Source organism: Penicillium crustosum (assembly GCF_028827405.1).
Source record: "Penicillium crustosum strain IBT 35664 chromosome Unknown utg000001l_segment0_segment0, whole genome shotgun sequence".
NCBI lineage: Eukaryota > Fungi > Ascomycota > Eurotiomycetes > Eurotiales > Aspergillaceae > Penicillium > Penicillium crustosum.
In genome coordinates, this window is record NW_026623122.1 from 2,241,749 (window position 1) to 2,254,381 (window position 12,633).

At 48.1% G+C, this 12,633-nt stretch overlaps 4 protein-coding genes across 4 annotated transcripts; 2 read left to right on the forward strand and 2 right to left on the reverse strand.

Moving 5' to 3' along the window:
• Positions 1–173: 173 nt before the first annotated feature.
• On the forward strand, positions 174–1,277 carry N7487_000853 (alpha/beta hydrolase; the record flags this gene model as incomplete). The annotated part of the gene is made up of 2 exons (XM_056868601.1): positions 174–580; positions 668–1,277. 2 exons carry the CDS (start codon positions 174–176, stop codon positions 1,275–1,277), a joined length of 1,017 nt encoding a protein of 338 aa, XP_056733385.1.
• An 811-nt stretch (positions 1,278–2,088) lies between these two features.
• N7487_000854 (cytochrome P450) lies at positions 2,089–3,841 on the reverse strand (the record flags this gene model as incomplete). Its single annotated transcript, XM_056868602.1, has 4 exons — positions 2,089–2,217; positions 2,285–3,286; positions 3,368–3,564; positions 3,637–3,841. 4 exons carry the CDS (start codon positions 3,839–3,841, stop codon positions 2,089–2,091), a joined length of 1,533 nt encoding a protein of 510 aa, XP_056733386.1.
• A 634-nt stretch (positions 3,842–4,475) lies between these two features.
• Positions 4,476–9,000, reverse strand: N7487_000855 (uncharacterized protein; the record flags this gene model as incomplete). The annotated part of the gene is made up of 3 exons (XM_056868603.1): positions 4,476–8,019; positions 8,130–8,274; positions 8,349–9,000. 3 exons carry the CDS (start codon positions 8,998–9,000, stop codon positions 4,476–4,478), a joined length of 4,341 nt encoding a protein of 1,446 aa, XP_056733387.1.
• Positions 9,001–10,065: 1,065 nt separating this feature from the next.
• On the forward strand, positions 10,066–12,466 carry N7487_000856 (uncharacterized protein; the record flags this gene model as incomplete). The annotated part of the gene is made up of 7 exons (XM_056868604.1): positions 10,066–10,179; positions 10,238–10,365; positions 10,421–10,773; positions 10,825–11,303; positions 11,359–11,534; positions 11,586–12,149; positions 12,226–12,466. The coding sequence occupies 7 exons, from the start codon at positions 10,066–10,068 to the stop codon at positions 12,464–12,466; spliced, it is 2,055 nt and encodes a 684-aa protein (XP_056733388.1).
• Between the last annotated feature and the right edge of the window lie 167 nt (positions 12,467–12,633).

The window sequence follows — 12,633 nt, forward strand, 5'->3', positions numbered from 1 at the left end:
TCCCGTCGATCATCGCCCAAAGAGGCACAAAAGTAAGCTTATCATCTTATCGGCGGCATTCCCCGCATTGCCTGCCCCACTGCCTGCGTGGGTGTGTATTTGAATAGAAGTAGACCTTAAGGCCCGGAAAGTTTTTGTGATATTTCTGTTTTTCTTTTCTCCGAAACTTGAAAATGACTGCCGGAATCACTCAACCCCCGTATCCGCTCCACGAGTCCGTTAAAGATTTGTTGGACCCGGAGTATGTCGCATTTTATAACGAGAATGTCATCAATAATCAGCAGGTGCACCTCCAGCCCGTGGAAGCTTCACGGACAAGTGGTATCTTGATTCCTGGTGCAGGTCCCATGTTGGAGGTGGGCAAGACTCAAGACATTATCGTTCAGCGGCGAGCTACCGAGGGCCCAGCAGTGCCCATCCGCTGCTTTACTCCCAAGGGGCAGGCACCTCCTGGTGGGTGGCCAGTGATGCTATATTTACACGGTGGTGGATGGGTGCTGGGTAACATTGATACGGAGAACGTGGTTTGCTCGAATCTTTGTGTACGAGGCAACTGCGTCGTGATTACAGTTGACTACCGGTAAGACAAATTAAATCCACTGCCTAATCACGCCATACATACATAACCTTCAGAAGTTTCAATCTAATCTGTCTTATTTTCCCCTAGGCTTGCACCCGAAAACCGCTGGCCAGCTGCAGTTCATGACTGCTGGGAGGCTCTCCTCTGGCTGATCGCCGATGGCCCCTCCGAACTCTCAGTGGACGTATCCAAACTTGCAACCGGTGGCTCCTCCGCCGGTGGAAACCTTGCCGCAATTATGACCCACAAGGCGCTTACTCTGTCACCGCCTGTTCACTTCCAAGCCCAGCTCCTCTCTGTCCCCGTGACAGACAACACTGCCACAGTAGAGAACAACGAGTCATATCGTCGGTACGAACGGACCCCCGCACTCCCCGCACTTAAAATGTACTGGTACCGCGACCACTACGTCCCCAACGACGTAGACCGCACCAACCCAGAGTCAAGCCCGCTTTTCTGGCAGGGTGACTACTCGAAATTGCCGCCTGCATTGATTATGGTTGGCGAGTTGGATGTGCTTCGTACGGAGGGTGAACAGTATGCGGAGAAGCTGCAGAAGGCTGGCGTGGCTGTTGATTTGCAGGTCATGAAGGGCATGCCGCATCCGTTTTTGGCTATGGACGGGGCACTATCTGAGGGCAAGAGGTGTATCACTCTGATGTGTGATGCGCTTCAAAAGGCCTTTTGGGCTAAGTGAATGATTTCTTCCTAATACAAATATCGTCCTGAAGATAACCTAGATAAGATATCTACTTATTTGAGCATTTACAAGACAGAACGTCAATTAAAAGGCAATATAAATGCTTGAATTATATAAGAATAGCGCTAAGAGCTGATCAATATTACACTACACGTATACTAATTCATTGTGTCCAACCCCGTTCCATAGCCCAAGCTGAAAGCTGGAGTGATACCTCAAGCGCAAGGCAACCTACGAAGACCCTCTTATTGGAAAACAGCCAAAGAATTATTGAGACACTGTTATGCGATTTGCCATCAAGGGGAGAAACTTTACAATCTATAGAAAACGGCTATCCAGTTGAAAGAGCAGGAATATGCTACATTGAGTAAATTCTTTGCCATCTCTGGACATTCTTGCCCTTCGCCAATTCATGTCGATGTTGCGTTTGAGTTAGCGGATGGCGTTGTATGAGGGAATCGCGTCACGGCTGCTGGGATATTTATAGGATGATATCGAAGACAGGTCCGATTTTCTGCTGAACAGAATTCACAGAGTTAATTTGATTTGTATAATTGTTACATTTCTATTGATATCTTGATACTGAGGTCCTGAGGTCCACTGGGCTGTTTAGGTAAGGATGTGAATAATGTTAGGTAACCAACAGGTGTGGCCCAGAGGAGGGGATGCACAGGTGCAAACAATTTGCGTAGTCTGTATTGTTGTCATACATTGAAGAACCAGCTTACTTATACGACTGATGACACCCGAGAAATACTCTTATGGCAATGCACATGCACGTCAAAATATTATACAGTTCTGTCCCCGTTCAAGGAGAACAGGACGTTCGCTCCGTCACTTGCACCCACATATTTGAAATCGCGAAAAGCCCAAGGTAGTTTGTCGCATTCCATGGGTGCGTCGGATTGATAAGTGCCATGTCGAAATTGCGTAATAGCTGTATCCAAGCCGGCATTCTGTCAGCGTGTCATCCAGAAGAAAGAAGAGGATCTGTTTCCACTCACCTCGAATACCGTCTTTCCGATCTCCATTTGGCCCACTACCTTTCCCAAACACTGGAACTTACCATGACCAAATGTGAGGTCGTTCGTCCGAACCATGGCAGCCAACTTGACAGAATCTGACTCAAGCCACCGCTCGGGTCGGAAAACATGTGCGTCGTTGCCATAGATCTTCTCGCTCTGGTGCATAGCGTATGCCGAGTACCCGACGCAGGCGCCACCAGGCAGGAATACGCTCTCCCCATCGACGACCACAGTGTCGCCACCTGCCGGGACATCGCGCGAGAAGATGTTTGCAACAGGTGGCCAGAGTCGCAGAGCTTCGCGGATTACGGCCTGGAGGTAAGGAAGACCTTTAGCCTGAGCAGCAGTAACAAGGCCTTCGCTCATGCTTGGGGCAAGGCCACGATGAACGGCATCGTCGACCTCTTGCTGGAGCTTGAAGTAGACGCGGGGATTCGTCATGATGTACAGAAGGGTGCCACGGATGGCGCTAGCAGTGGTTTCAGAGCCCGCAAGGATTTGCTCTAGTGCCTCGGTCCGCAGCTCGTCACCTGCTAAGCCGTGGCGCATGAAGGAGGCTAGCATATCGGATTTTTCTTCCGCGGAGTTCGCAGCGCGCTCATCGACAAGCCGGAAGCATACGGCCATCATCTTACCGAAGCCATTGTTATCCTTGGCCGAAGGTGCAATGAATCTACCAATAAAAGGCATCTGGGTGATCCAGGCGAAGCCCATGCCAAGGAAAGTGTTGCCGATAGCAAGTCCCTCCTCACTCGATTGGAGGTAGTTGTCCACGTCACGGTCACTTCGCAACATACCGAACGCCTTGCCGAGGCCGATGCTACTAATAACGTCGAGTGAAAGAAATTGAACCTTCTTTGCTAGGTCCATAGGTATAACTTGGCGGTCGGACGAGATATATTTGGATCGGATGAGGTTCAGGAAATCTTGGACTCGTTCATCCACGGATCCCTCGAGCTGGGTATTCTCCCTCCCCGAATACTTTATAACAATCTTCGGTCAGCAATGCTAGTATGAATGGGTGGGAGAGAGTAGGAGAAAAATACGAGACAGCTATCATACCCCTGGAGCCATTTGCTTCCTCCGTTTCTCGTGTTTCGCATTATCAGTCTGACTGAAAATATTGTCCCTCCGATACTCGATTCGTGTGGCTCTGTAGTACCAATCAGAGCGCTTGTACCCAGGCTTGTTGTTTACGTGCATCCAAACTTCGGGAGAGGACGTGATCAGCACTCGAGGCGCAACTCGGGCGATCGGACCTGTATCGAGTCGAGATGTTAGCTATAGTGGACACGGTGCCCTGGTAGAGTTGCCCGGAAGATGGCTCGCACCATGTTTATTGTTGACTTCTGCATACCACTCGTGGCAATTGCCTCCAAGGATCGCTATGCTATGAGGCCAGTTCGAGATACCGGTCCATGAAGGGCCCCGAAACTGCCTCAACCTAGCATAACCGGTGATAATCTTGAAGATATAAAGGCTCAATAGACCGCCGAGAAGCATCACAGCCTGAACAGATAATGTAGCTACCCCCATGATGGAAGAACCAACCGGACAGAGTTTGCCAAAGCGGACTTTCTGGAGGTAATGCAGGCCCTGATATGTACTACTGAACTATTGGAAGTGAAAATGCTTGACACTTTTGTGATCTCACCAGAGAGGGGCTCGGTTACATCTATACTGTAAGACTTCCCCACACCGCCTTGGAGTACTTTGCATACAAGAGGAGCCATGGGAGTTCTTCTGTTTTATACTTACTGATTTAGTATATTGCTTCGTGGGATGAGTGTATCAATACAGAGGATTCTGTTACGTAGATAATACGTGTGTATAGGGAAACTGTCTATATTTCTAAATATTTAATAATAAAATGCAATATAAAAAGGAAAGATAGGGCATAGGCGAGAGACAGGAGCAAACTGTGTATCTGCTGAACCCATTAAAGATGGTGGTCCGATGTCACCGACAAACCAGTGATAGCGGTGGAAAAGGAAAAGAAAAGAAAACAGATCGAAAAAAGGAGAAAAGAAAAGAAAGAGCGGATCAAGACGATCCTGAAAAGGGAACAAAGGAAGCGAAGAAGATATCAAGAGAAAGGAAACACATCTATCGACGCTGCGCAGTGCAAAAAACTCAGGCTAAAGGACCAGAGGGTTTATCCACAGCCCCCTTAGGCGGATGTCATCTTCCCCTTTGGCACACGGGCAAGCCAGTAGATAAACACCGCGCCGAAGATATTGGCCGCGATGTACACCCACATCAAACCAAAGTTGCGCCAAGCATCAGCGAAATCGCTACCGATTTGCAACAGGAACGTATTTGTTTTGCTAACTGAGCAGAACGCACACTCGGCAGTAGCCATGGGATCTTGCAGATATCCACTCCCAGCCATCTTGATGTAAGGGTCCATATAGTCCCCGCAAGTTTGGTTGGCTGGGGGTGTGAACTTCAAGAACTCGACTGCCTCACACACTGCATCAGCGCCCGAAACACCAGTCGAAAGCATTGCTGAGACCAAGTAAGTGAACGGCGAAACGCGGTACATGAAGATCCAAAAGCCGGGCAAAGCCTCCTTGGTTGAGAGAACACCACAGAAGATCAAGCAAAGAGAGAACAATAATGTCGCAATGTTGCCACCAGTCTCGGCCAGCTCAATTCCCGCAATGACCATGTGTGCGAAGGTGGAGGTGAATAACAAGAATGTCCAGATCAATAGGAACATGAGGGCGCCTCGTTCGCTCACTGCATCGGTGGGCTCTGCATTTCTGTACAATCCAATGGGATAATACCAGCAAAAGTAGATGAACACAGACATCAGTGTGTTCCAGGGCAATTCCACCAGAATATTCGAGATCATAAACGCCTGCCAACTATATGTCTTAGATGGGCGCTCCCGCACCTCGTAAAGAGAGCGTTGGGTAACAAAATTTGGCATGATCTGCTGGACCAGATTTCCAAAGATTGTCATCAACATGAAAACACTGAACATCTGGTTCTGAAGGCCTTGGATGGAATTCTGGGCGTGGAAAAATGAGAATCCAATATAGAGTGCGGTGAAGATGCAAAGGGCAGCTTTCGACCAGATATAACTCGGGGTGCGGAAGTACTGCGCAAAGACACGTAGGAGACACTCCCACAGTTGGACATGGAAAGGTGCGGCGAATTCACGGAATGCGTTAGGCGAAGTATCAACGTCTGCTGTCGAAGATAGAGTGGCCTTCAGCTCGGAGAGGTGCTCCTTGACCTTCCCATATTCGGGACTCTCACGCCACACCTTTGGCCACTCAATCTCGCTGTGTGTACCCGGGGCTGCACCAATAACGTCCAACATCCATTCAGCGGGATTTTCTCCGGGTGTGAGATGGTGGGCGCCATTGCGTTCGAAATAGTTCGATAAAGTGGATGAATTTTCGCCAATTTCACCAAAGTAGATCGTTCTGCCTCCCTTAGCCAAGAAGAGAAGACGGTCGAATCGCTGGAACAGCATGGCTGAAGGTTGATGGATAGTACAGAGAATGGCTTGTCCGTGCTTAGTGAGCGTGTCGATGAGGTTGAGAATGGACCAAGAAGTCTGGGAATCGAGGCCGCTGGTAGGTTCATCAAGGAAGAGTAGGAGTTGGGGCTTCGCAGCAAGTTCAACACCGATCGTTAATCTCTTGCGTTGTTCAACGTTCAACCCCTCACCCGGAACGCCAACAACGGCGTCAGCGTACGCCTCCATGCCAAGGAGCTTGATGACCTCGTCGGCATAGGCTATCTTTTCTTGTCGACTGACCGTGGCAGGTTGACGTAGGAGGGCGCTAAACTCTAGAGCTTCCCGAACTGTGGAGGTGGACAAGTGCAAGTCTTGCTGTTGGACATACCCAGTTTTCCGCTGGAAGGACTGATCCCTGGGGTGTCCGTCAACGAGCATTTCACCAGTGACGACACCCATAGTTACTCGTGTTGCGAGCACGTCAAGCAAAGTCGTTTTTCCCGCTCCGGAGACACCCATCAATGCGGTACAGGTGCCTGGTTTCACCCAGCCATCAACATGATCCAAGATCCTTCTGGGTTCGCCTTTGATCTTGATGTCATAGCACACATCCTGCCAGTGGAATATCGCAGTTTGTCGTTGAATTGCGGTTGTTTGGTGAGGAGACTCGTCTGTCTTGGCGACTGCAGAGGGTTGGGAAGATGTCTCGACGTCACCCTCTCCGGAAGCAAGTTTTGGCTGATGACCACGGCGGAACAGAAGCACCTCGCCTTTAGACTTCTTCTCGGAGATGTACTCAGTGCCAATAAGATAGGTAAACATGAAGAATAACATGAAAGCAATGAGAATTCCAAAGTTCCTCCACAAATGTCCCTTAGTATACTTGAAGCTCTGTTCGAGGTACAACGATCCAGACACATTGGAGGAACCTGACTGAGCACCGACAGTTGAGCAAATGCGATGATCCATCGAGATACTACTGTATGCTCCGCCAGCAGGAATAATAGCAGCACACGGGAAATGACGACCTTGGAATTCATTGACCATAAAGCTTTCAAATGCGTAGGCAACAGGGTTGATATAGTTCATCCAGCGAGACCACCCAAGCATATTCCGAGTAGGGATGACGAATCCAGTATAGATCACCATACCCAAGATCAAAATGGCTGCCGGGACCAAGGCCTGTGAAAGTGAGCGGGAAGTTGCCGCAATGGTTCTGAAAATCATTGACATTGTGAAGGTTGTTAGGAGCGAGAATATCCAAAAGGTAAAGAAAGGACCAGCCTCACGACGTAGGTCGGTCATAAAGTACAATGGTATGTTGAAGGTGAGTGAGTTGACTACTTTGTAGGGTGTATCACAAAGCATGGATGCAAGCGCCTCTGCAAAAGGGTGGTAGAAGGCGTATCGGGCTTGCTTTTCAACAATTGGTCGCTGGGCGTAGAGGGTAAGGATTTCCAGTGCACTGGAGAAAGCATTCAAGAGGACAGCAAAGAACAAAAGAGCTCCCCGAGAGTAGAAGCTGGAGGTATCCTTAGGAAGGTTCACAAAGACAGAACCAATGATCAAAGACATGATAAAGTTTCCAATTAGAGCCGAAGCTGTTAAGCTATAGTCTCCACGAAGGCGTTGGAAGCCTCGAGTCACACAGAGGGAAATCTGTTTCCATATCGAGATTGTGTATGGCGATTTGACCCTCTGGTGCTTGTCCTGAATGGCCCTGCGTGCATCTATAAATGCATCGTAGGAGCTACCTTTGATGGGGTAATTTCTCTCATACTCCTCGATTTCACCAACAAGCTTAGCACGGGCAGCGCTTCTCTTCCATGATGCCGCAAAGTCATCGGGGGTGATAGGAACACGGCCTTCAAACCCTTTCCGAACCACACGTTCCGAAGGGCTAGTGATCGATGTTAAGAAGTCTGCCGTGGTTTGACGCTCTGGGCACTCATAGCCTAGTTCTTCAAAGTATTTCCTAGCCTCGGTCGTGAGCCCGAAGAAAATCTGCCTTCCTTCATAAAGCACGGTCACTTTGTCAAAGACATCGTAAGCACTCTGTGACGCTTGGTAGATGGCGACACAAGCTGTTGTTCCAGAATATTTGCTCATGAGAGCCAGGTTTTTGCAGAATTCAAGTGCATTGGCGCTATCCAGGCCTCTCGTGCTGTTGTCCCAGCACTGCAGGGGACTCTGACTGAGAGTGGCCTCCGCAATACTAACGCGTTTCCTCTCACCACCACTAACTCCGCGAATGAAGTCATTGCCAACCTGGGTGTTGATCGTATGGGAAAGGCCAAGCATAGCCATAACCACATCTCTCATATGCTTGGCGTATTGCTCGTTGCTTACCCCCTCAAGGCGATTTCGGGGGCTCTAGCCAATGCTGCGAACATGAGGGTATCGCCGACGGAGAGTTGGGGGAAGTGGACATCAGTCTCTGCTGCGTAGATTGCCTCGCCTTTGAAGGCATTTTGCATGTCCTTTGCAGAGATACCTGGATGTATTAGTTCTGTGTCAGACCCTCTCCAACAACCGAAGTGAGATGGAATGGAGTAGCGAGAGACTTACCCTGATAGTTGAGAACCGAATCCTCTGACATCTCAATACCATTCATTTCACCGGCAATGGTTTTGAGCAAAGTTGAGCAACCACTACCTGGTTTTCCCAAGACCACCAATGTTTCTCCGCTTTTGACGAGACCATCAAAGTCACGAAGAATCTGAATTTTCTGGAGTTTCAGACCAGCCAGTCGGCGAACCATAGTGCTAAGCTCCAGTACTGAGTTCAGGACGTCTTTCTGATAATCAGTAGGAGAACCAAATCCATGGACGTTCAAATTCTTGAACGCAATACCAGCGGTCCGATCTGGGTACTTTTCGGGATTTCGAGACCGGATCGCTAGCAACATCTTCATCCAGTCCCGCACTTTGAAGTTGGGGCTATTGGGATTGAGCGAAGATTCAGAGTCTCCATTAGTGAAAGGATTGTCCAATGCACCGCTCACGGAGACTCGAGTAGATTGCCGGGTGAGTTGTCGTGCTAGCCGACTAACCAGCGCCTCTCTATGTTTTTCATCCTCCTGCTCGGTGTCTTCGTCGTCATTCTTTTCTGGATCGTGGATCATGTCGAGTTCATGCTCGCTCGGGCCTTGCGTGGTGTTGTGACTGACCACGGACTGGGAGCGAGCAGGATTCGGGTTGAGTGTCCCCAAGAGCGACATCTTGGTTTCAGTATCAACCTATCAAACCCTGGGTGCTCGCGTAGAAAGGAACAGGATCAAATATCAAAAAGAAAACTTAAATATTAGATTGAAAGGAGGCTAGTCGATAACAGCAAAGCACCAACAGTCCGGGAACTCGACATATATAAGTTTATCTATAAATCCAAAAATAAATATCCGCAAACAAGAAACAAAAAAATCCGATTAAGATTCCGGCGGATCCGGCTAGGTTAGGGGTAATCACATTCTGTGAATAGCTGAATAGCTGAATAGCTGTGATATAAGAACCTCCGGAGTGCCGATATAGGGTGGATAATTAACTCCGATGGCCAGGAATTAGGGTTTGCTCTGCTACTTCCGGAACCCGAAATGGGGCATATTTACTGGGTATAATACCCCAGTTTTCTTTTCCCAAACGAGAACAGTCTTAGAGGTCTAGATGGGCCAGTTGAAAAACTTGAAAGTGTCCCATCGGGTTAGGGCCCGGGCCTTAGCATGTGATATCAATACAGGTCAATACGCCATATTTACCGATTAAAGAACATCCGGTATCCGATGCACTTTAAATGTGTGCCAAGACTGCCAAGACTACATATAAACAGCCTTAGAGGGTACACATCAAGGATGGAAAATAATCATTGGTCAGGCTCTACCCAAGACACGTTGTCTTATCTAAAGTGGTTTCCAAAGGGCATCCATGGGTATATGTAATCTTGAGTCATATTTGACCGGAATACATACATGGTACATGGCAGTACTATGGTACTAATAAGGACCCTACTATCGGAGTATCGGAGCCAAGCGATCCCGAATTGACTTAGATCACTCCCGTCCCGACAACCCCACTTACCTGGGGGAACACATTCCACCTCTGATTTGCACAAACTTGTAACTTGCCATCTTATGCACCTTTTTTTTCCCCTGCTGGTACTTCGGACGGAGCATCTCCCTTTCGGCATACTGTGGATGTTTTGTCTTTTGAATACACAGGGTTTCAAAGATCTCTTGGCTTCAATCTCGGGAAAATCTCCTATATCTCATTATTGTGACTCCTGATCATCCAAGATGAATGAGGTGTTTAATAATCAAGCCCGGGGCGACTCTACGTTACGCCAACATATATCTCAATTGTCAAGGCCAGAAAACGGACATACGAGAAAAAGACAGCGAAAGAGAAAAGTCGGACTCGGACTCCACAGACAATTTAAATCATATCATATACTAATAATCTCATTAGGCATGCGACACTTGTCGACACAGAAAAATAAAATGCGAGGTCACCACCAAGTCCAAATGCTCGTTCTGCAGCAAAGCCAACATTCCTTGTTCTTTGGTTGATTATAGGCGGCAAAGACAGTTGAGGAAGTACGACATCATAGCCGATATCATAATGTGTCAGTAATTAATAACAATCGTGCAGCCAGAACATGGTCGATCGCCTGGAGACAAACATCCAACGCATGGAAGCTCATTTTCAAAAAATAGGATTTGACTTGGGTGAAGATGTGAACGGGTCATCCTTTTTCGACGGGCTTCGGCAGTCAGATGAATCATCATCGTCGAGTCCAGCTGAAAATGCAGATTTCATAACAGATGCGGGTGTTTGGAACTCAGAGCCAATACACCTAGACGCTGAACAAGACCTCGCTGCTAATACGCAGAATCTATATCACACCCTAGTCGACTCAACCTCCGATGAAGTCGACCCATCAATACCGACGGATCTGCCTTGCTTCTACGTTCCAAGGTGTTTTACAGATACACCGAACGCCGGTGAGAACTACAGCCGGTCTCCTAGATTATAAAGCTGATTGATACGTATAGGCTTCTCGACTCTATCCTCAGAAGGAACGAAATGGATAGCTCATAAAATGGAAGGCGCGTCTGTTGGCAATTTACAATCCTTCCTTTCATTGAGTCTCCACCAGGGATCGAATCGAGACCCGCTTGAGGGTTTATTTCCCGACAAAGCTTTCTCCCCATTACCCCCGAAAGATGAGATCATATCGTTGGTCAATGACTACTTGGAGCAGTTCAACTTGCTGTGTCCCATATTTCAACCGTCATCGCTGTTGTCGCTTTGTGAGGAAAAAAAATTACAGGGCCTGTTAAATTTCCCCAGTCGTTGGGCCAGTCTTAATGTTGTCTTAGCGATAGGGCATATGGTGCGCATAAAGAATACCTCTACTGTACAGGCTGGCCGCCAGAAGAGCTGGTTGTTCATGAAGAACGCCTTGGGGGTTTTGAACGACCTCTGCTTTGGGTTACCAGATGTATGGACCGTCCAGGCACTCATAGGGATGGTAAGATGAACAACTGCATTGAGAGAAGATGTGACTAACACTACTCGATCTACAGATCCTCTTTCTGATGGGTACATTAAGCAGCCAGCCTTGCCGGTATTTGATTTCCTCTGTTATGCGAATATGCCATGTGATTCGACTCGAACGAAGCGAAAATGGGTCGGCATTGTGTCCTGAAGAACTAGAACAACGCAGGCGCATCTTTTGGATTGCATACTGCCTTGACAAAGAGTAGGAAACTCGATACTATCGACATCTAAGACCTATGCTGACATGCCATAGGATATCTCTTCGGGTCGGTACTCCACTAGCGCAAAGCGACGATGATATGGATGTCTTATTACCAATGGAAGTTCCACTGGATAACATAGGAACCCTGTCAACAACAAACCAACGAGAGACCTTCAACGCATTCAGATCAATGTGTGAACTGGGATTAATCAAGGGCCAAGTATACAAACACCTCTACTCGGTCAGAGCAGCAGATCGTCCGCTTGTTGAAGTAGCCGCTGCGGTTGAGATGTTGAACCAAAAGCTCGAACAGTGGAAGAATAGCATTCCCGTCGAGTTCCAACCTGAATCACGAAGACTTTCCGCTTTTCCAAAATCCCCGATGGCTGTGAGCCTTCTTTTTCTGCATTTATCATACTTCAACTGTCTGATAGCTATCCATCGAGTCGCTGCAGTCCGGGGTCCAATGCTAGGTAGGGATCTAATTGAAAGAAACAGCGTTTACAACCTACCACATCCAACGGTATTCCTGTCGAAATCACTCTGCATAAACGCTGCAACGGCGTCGATTAACTTGCTCAAATATATGCCGCAATCTAATATCCCCCTCATAGGGTATGTGATGACTCTTATTAAGAACCAAACACGTCTTGTCTTATTGCTTCCTGGTTCTGTGGTTAACATACGTTAGGATCCTGATCTACTACCCTATTATCGCATCGAAAACACTCTCCTCGACCATCGTCCAGGATCCACGAGACACCTCGCGCATATATCACATCGGGCTTATCATGCAGGTGGAAACATTTGTGTCATCATTGGTCCGTGATACACCCAGTGAAGGAATCGATGGGCTTTTGAAAGATTGTTCCGAGTATCGCTCTCTGGCGGAGGCTGCAGTTAGGGAGGCTACACAGCTATGTCGGGGTTGATCACAGGGCTCATCCATCTGTTCCTCTTGAGAGGATAGGTTTCTACTTGAATTCGACACGATGTGGTCGTGCCTGCGAATATTGGGTTTTTTGCCAAGGATGACTTGTTTTCACGTGCCCAGCAATGGGATTACCCTTGGCTCGCAAGTTGAAGAAAAACACGGTGC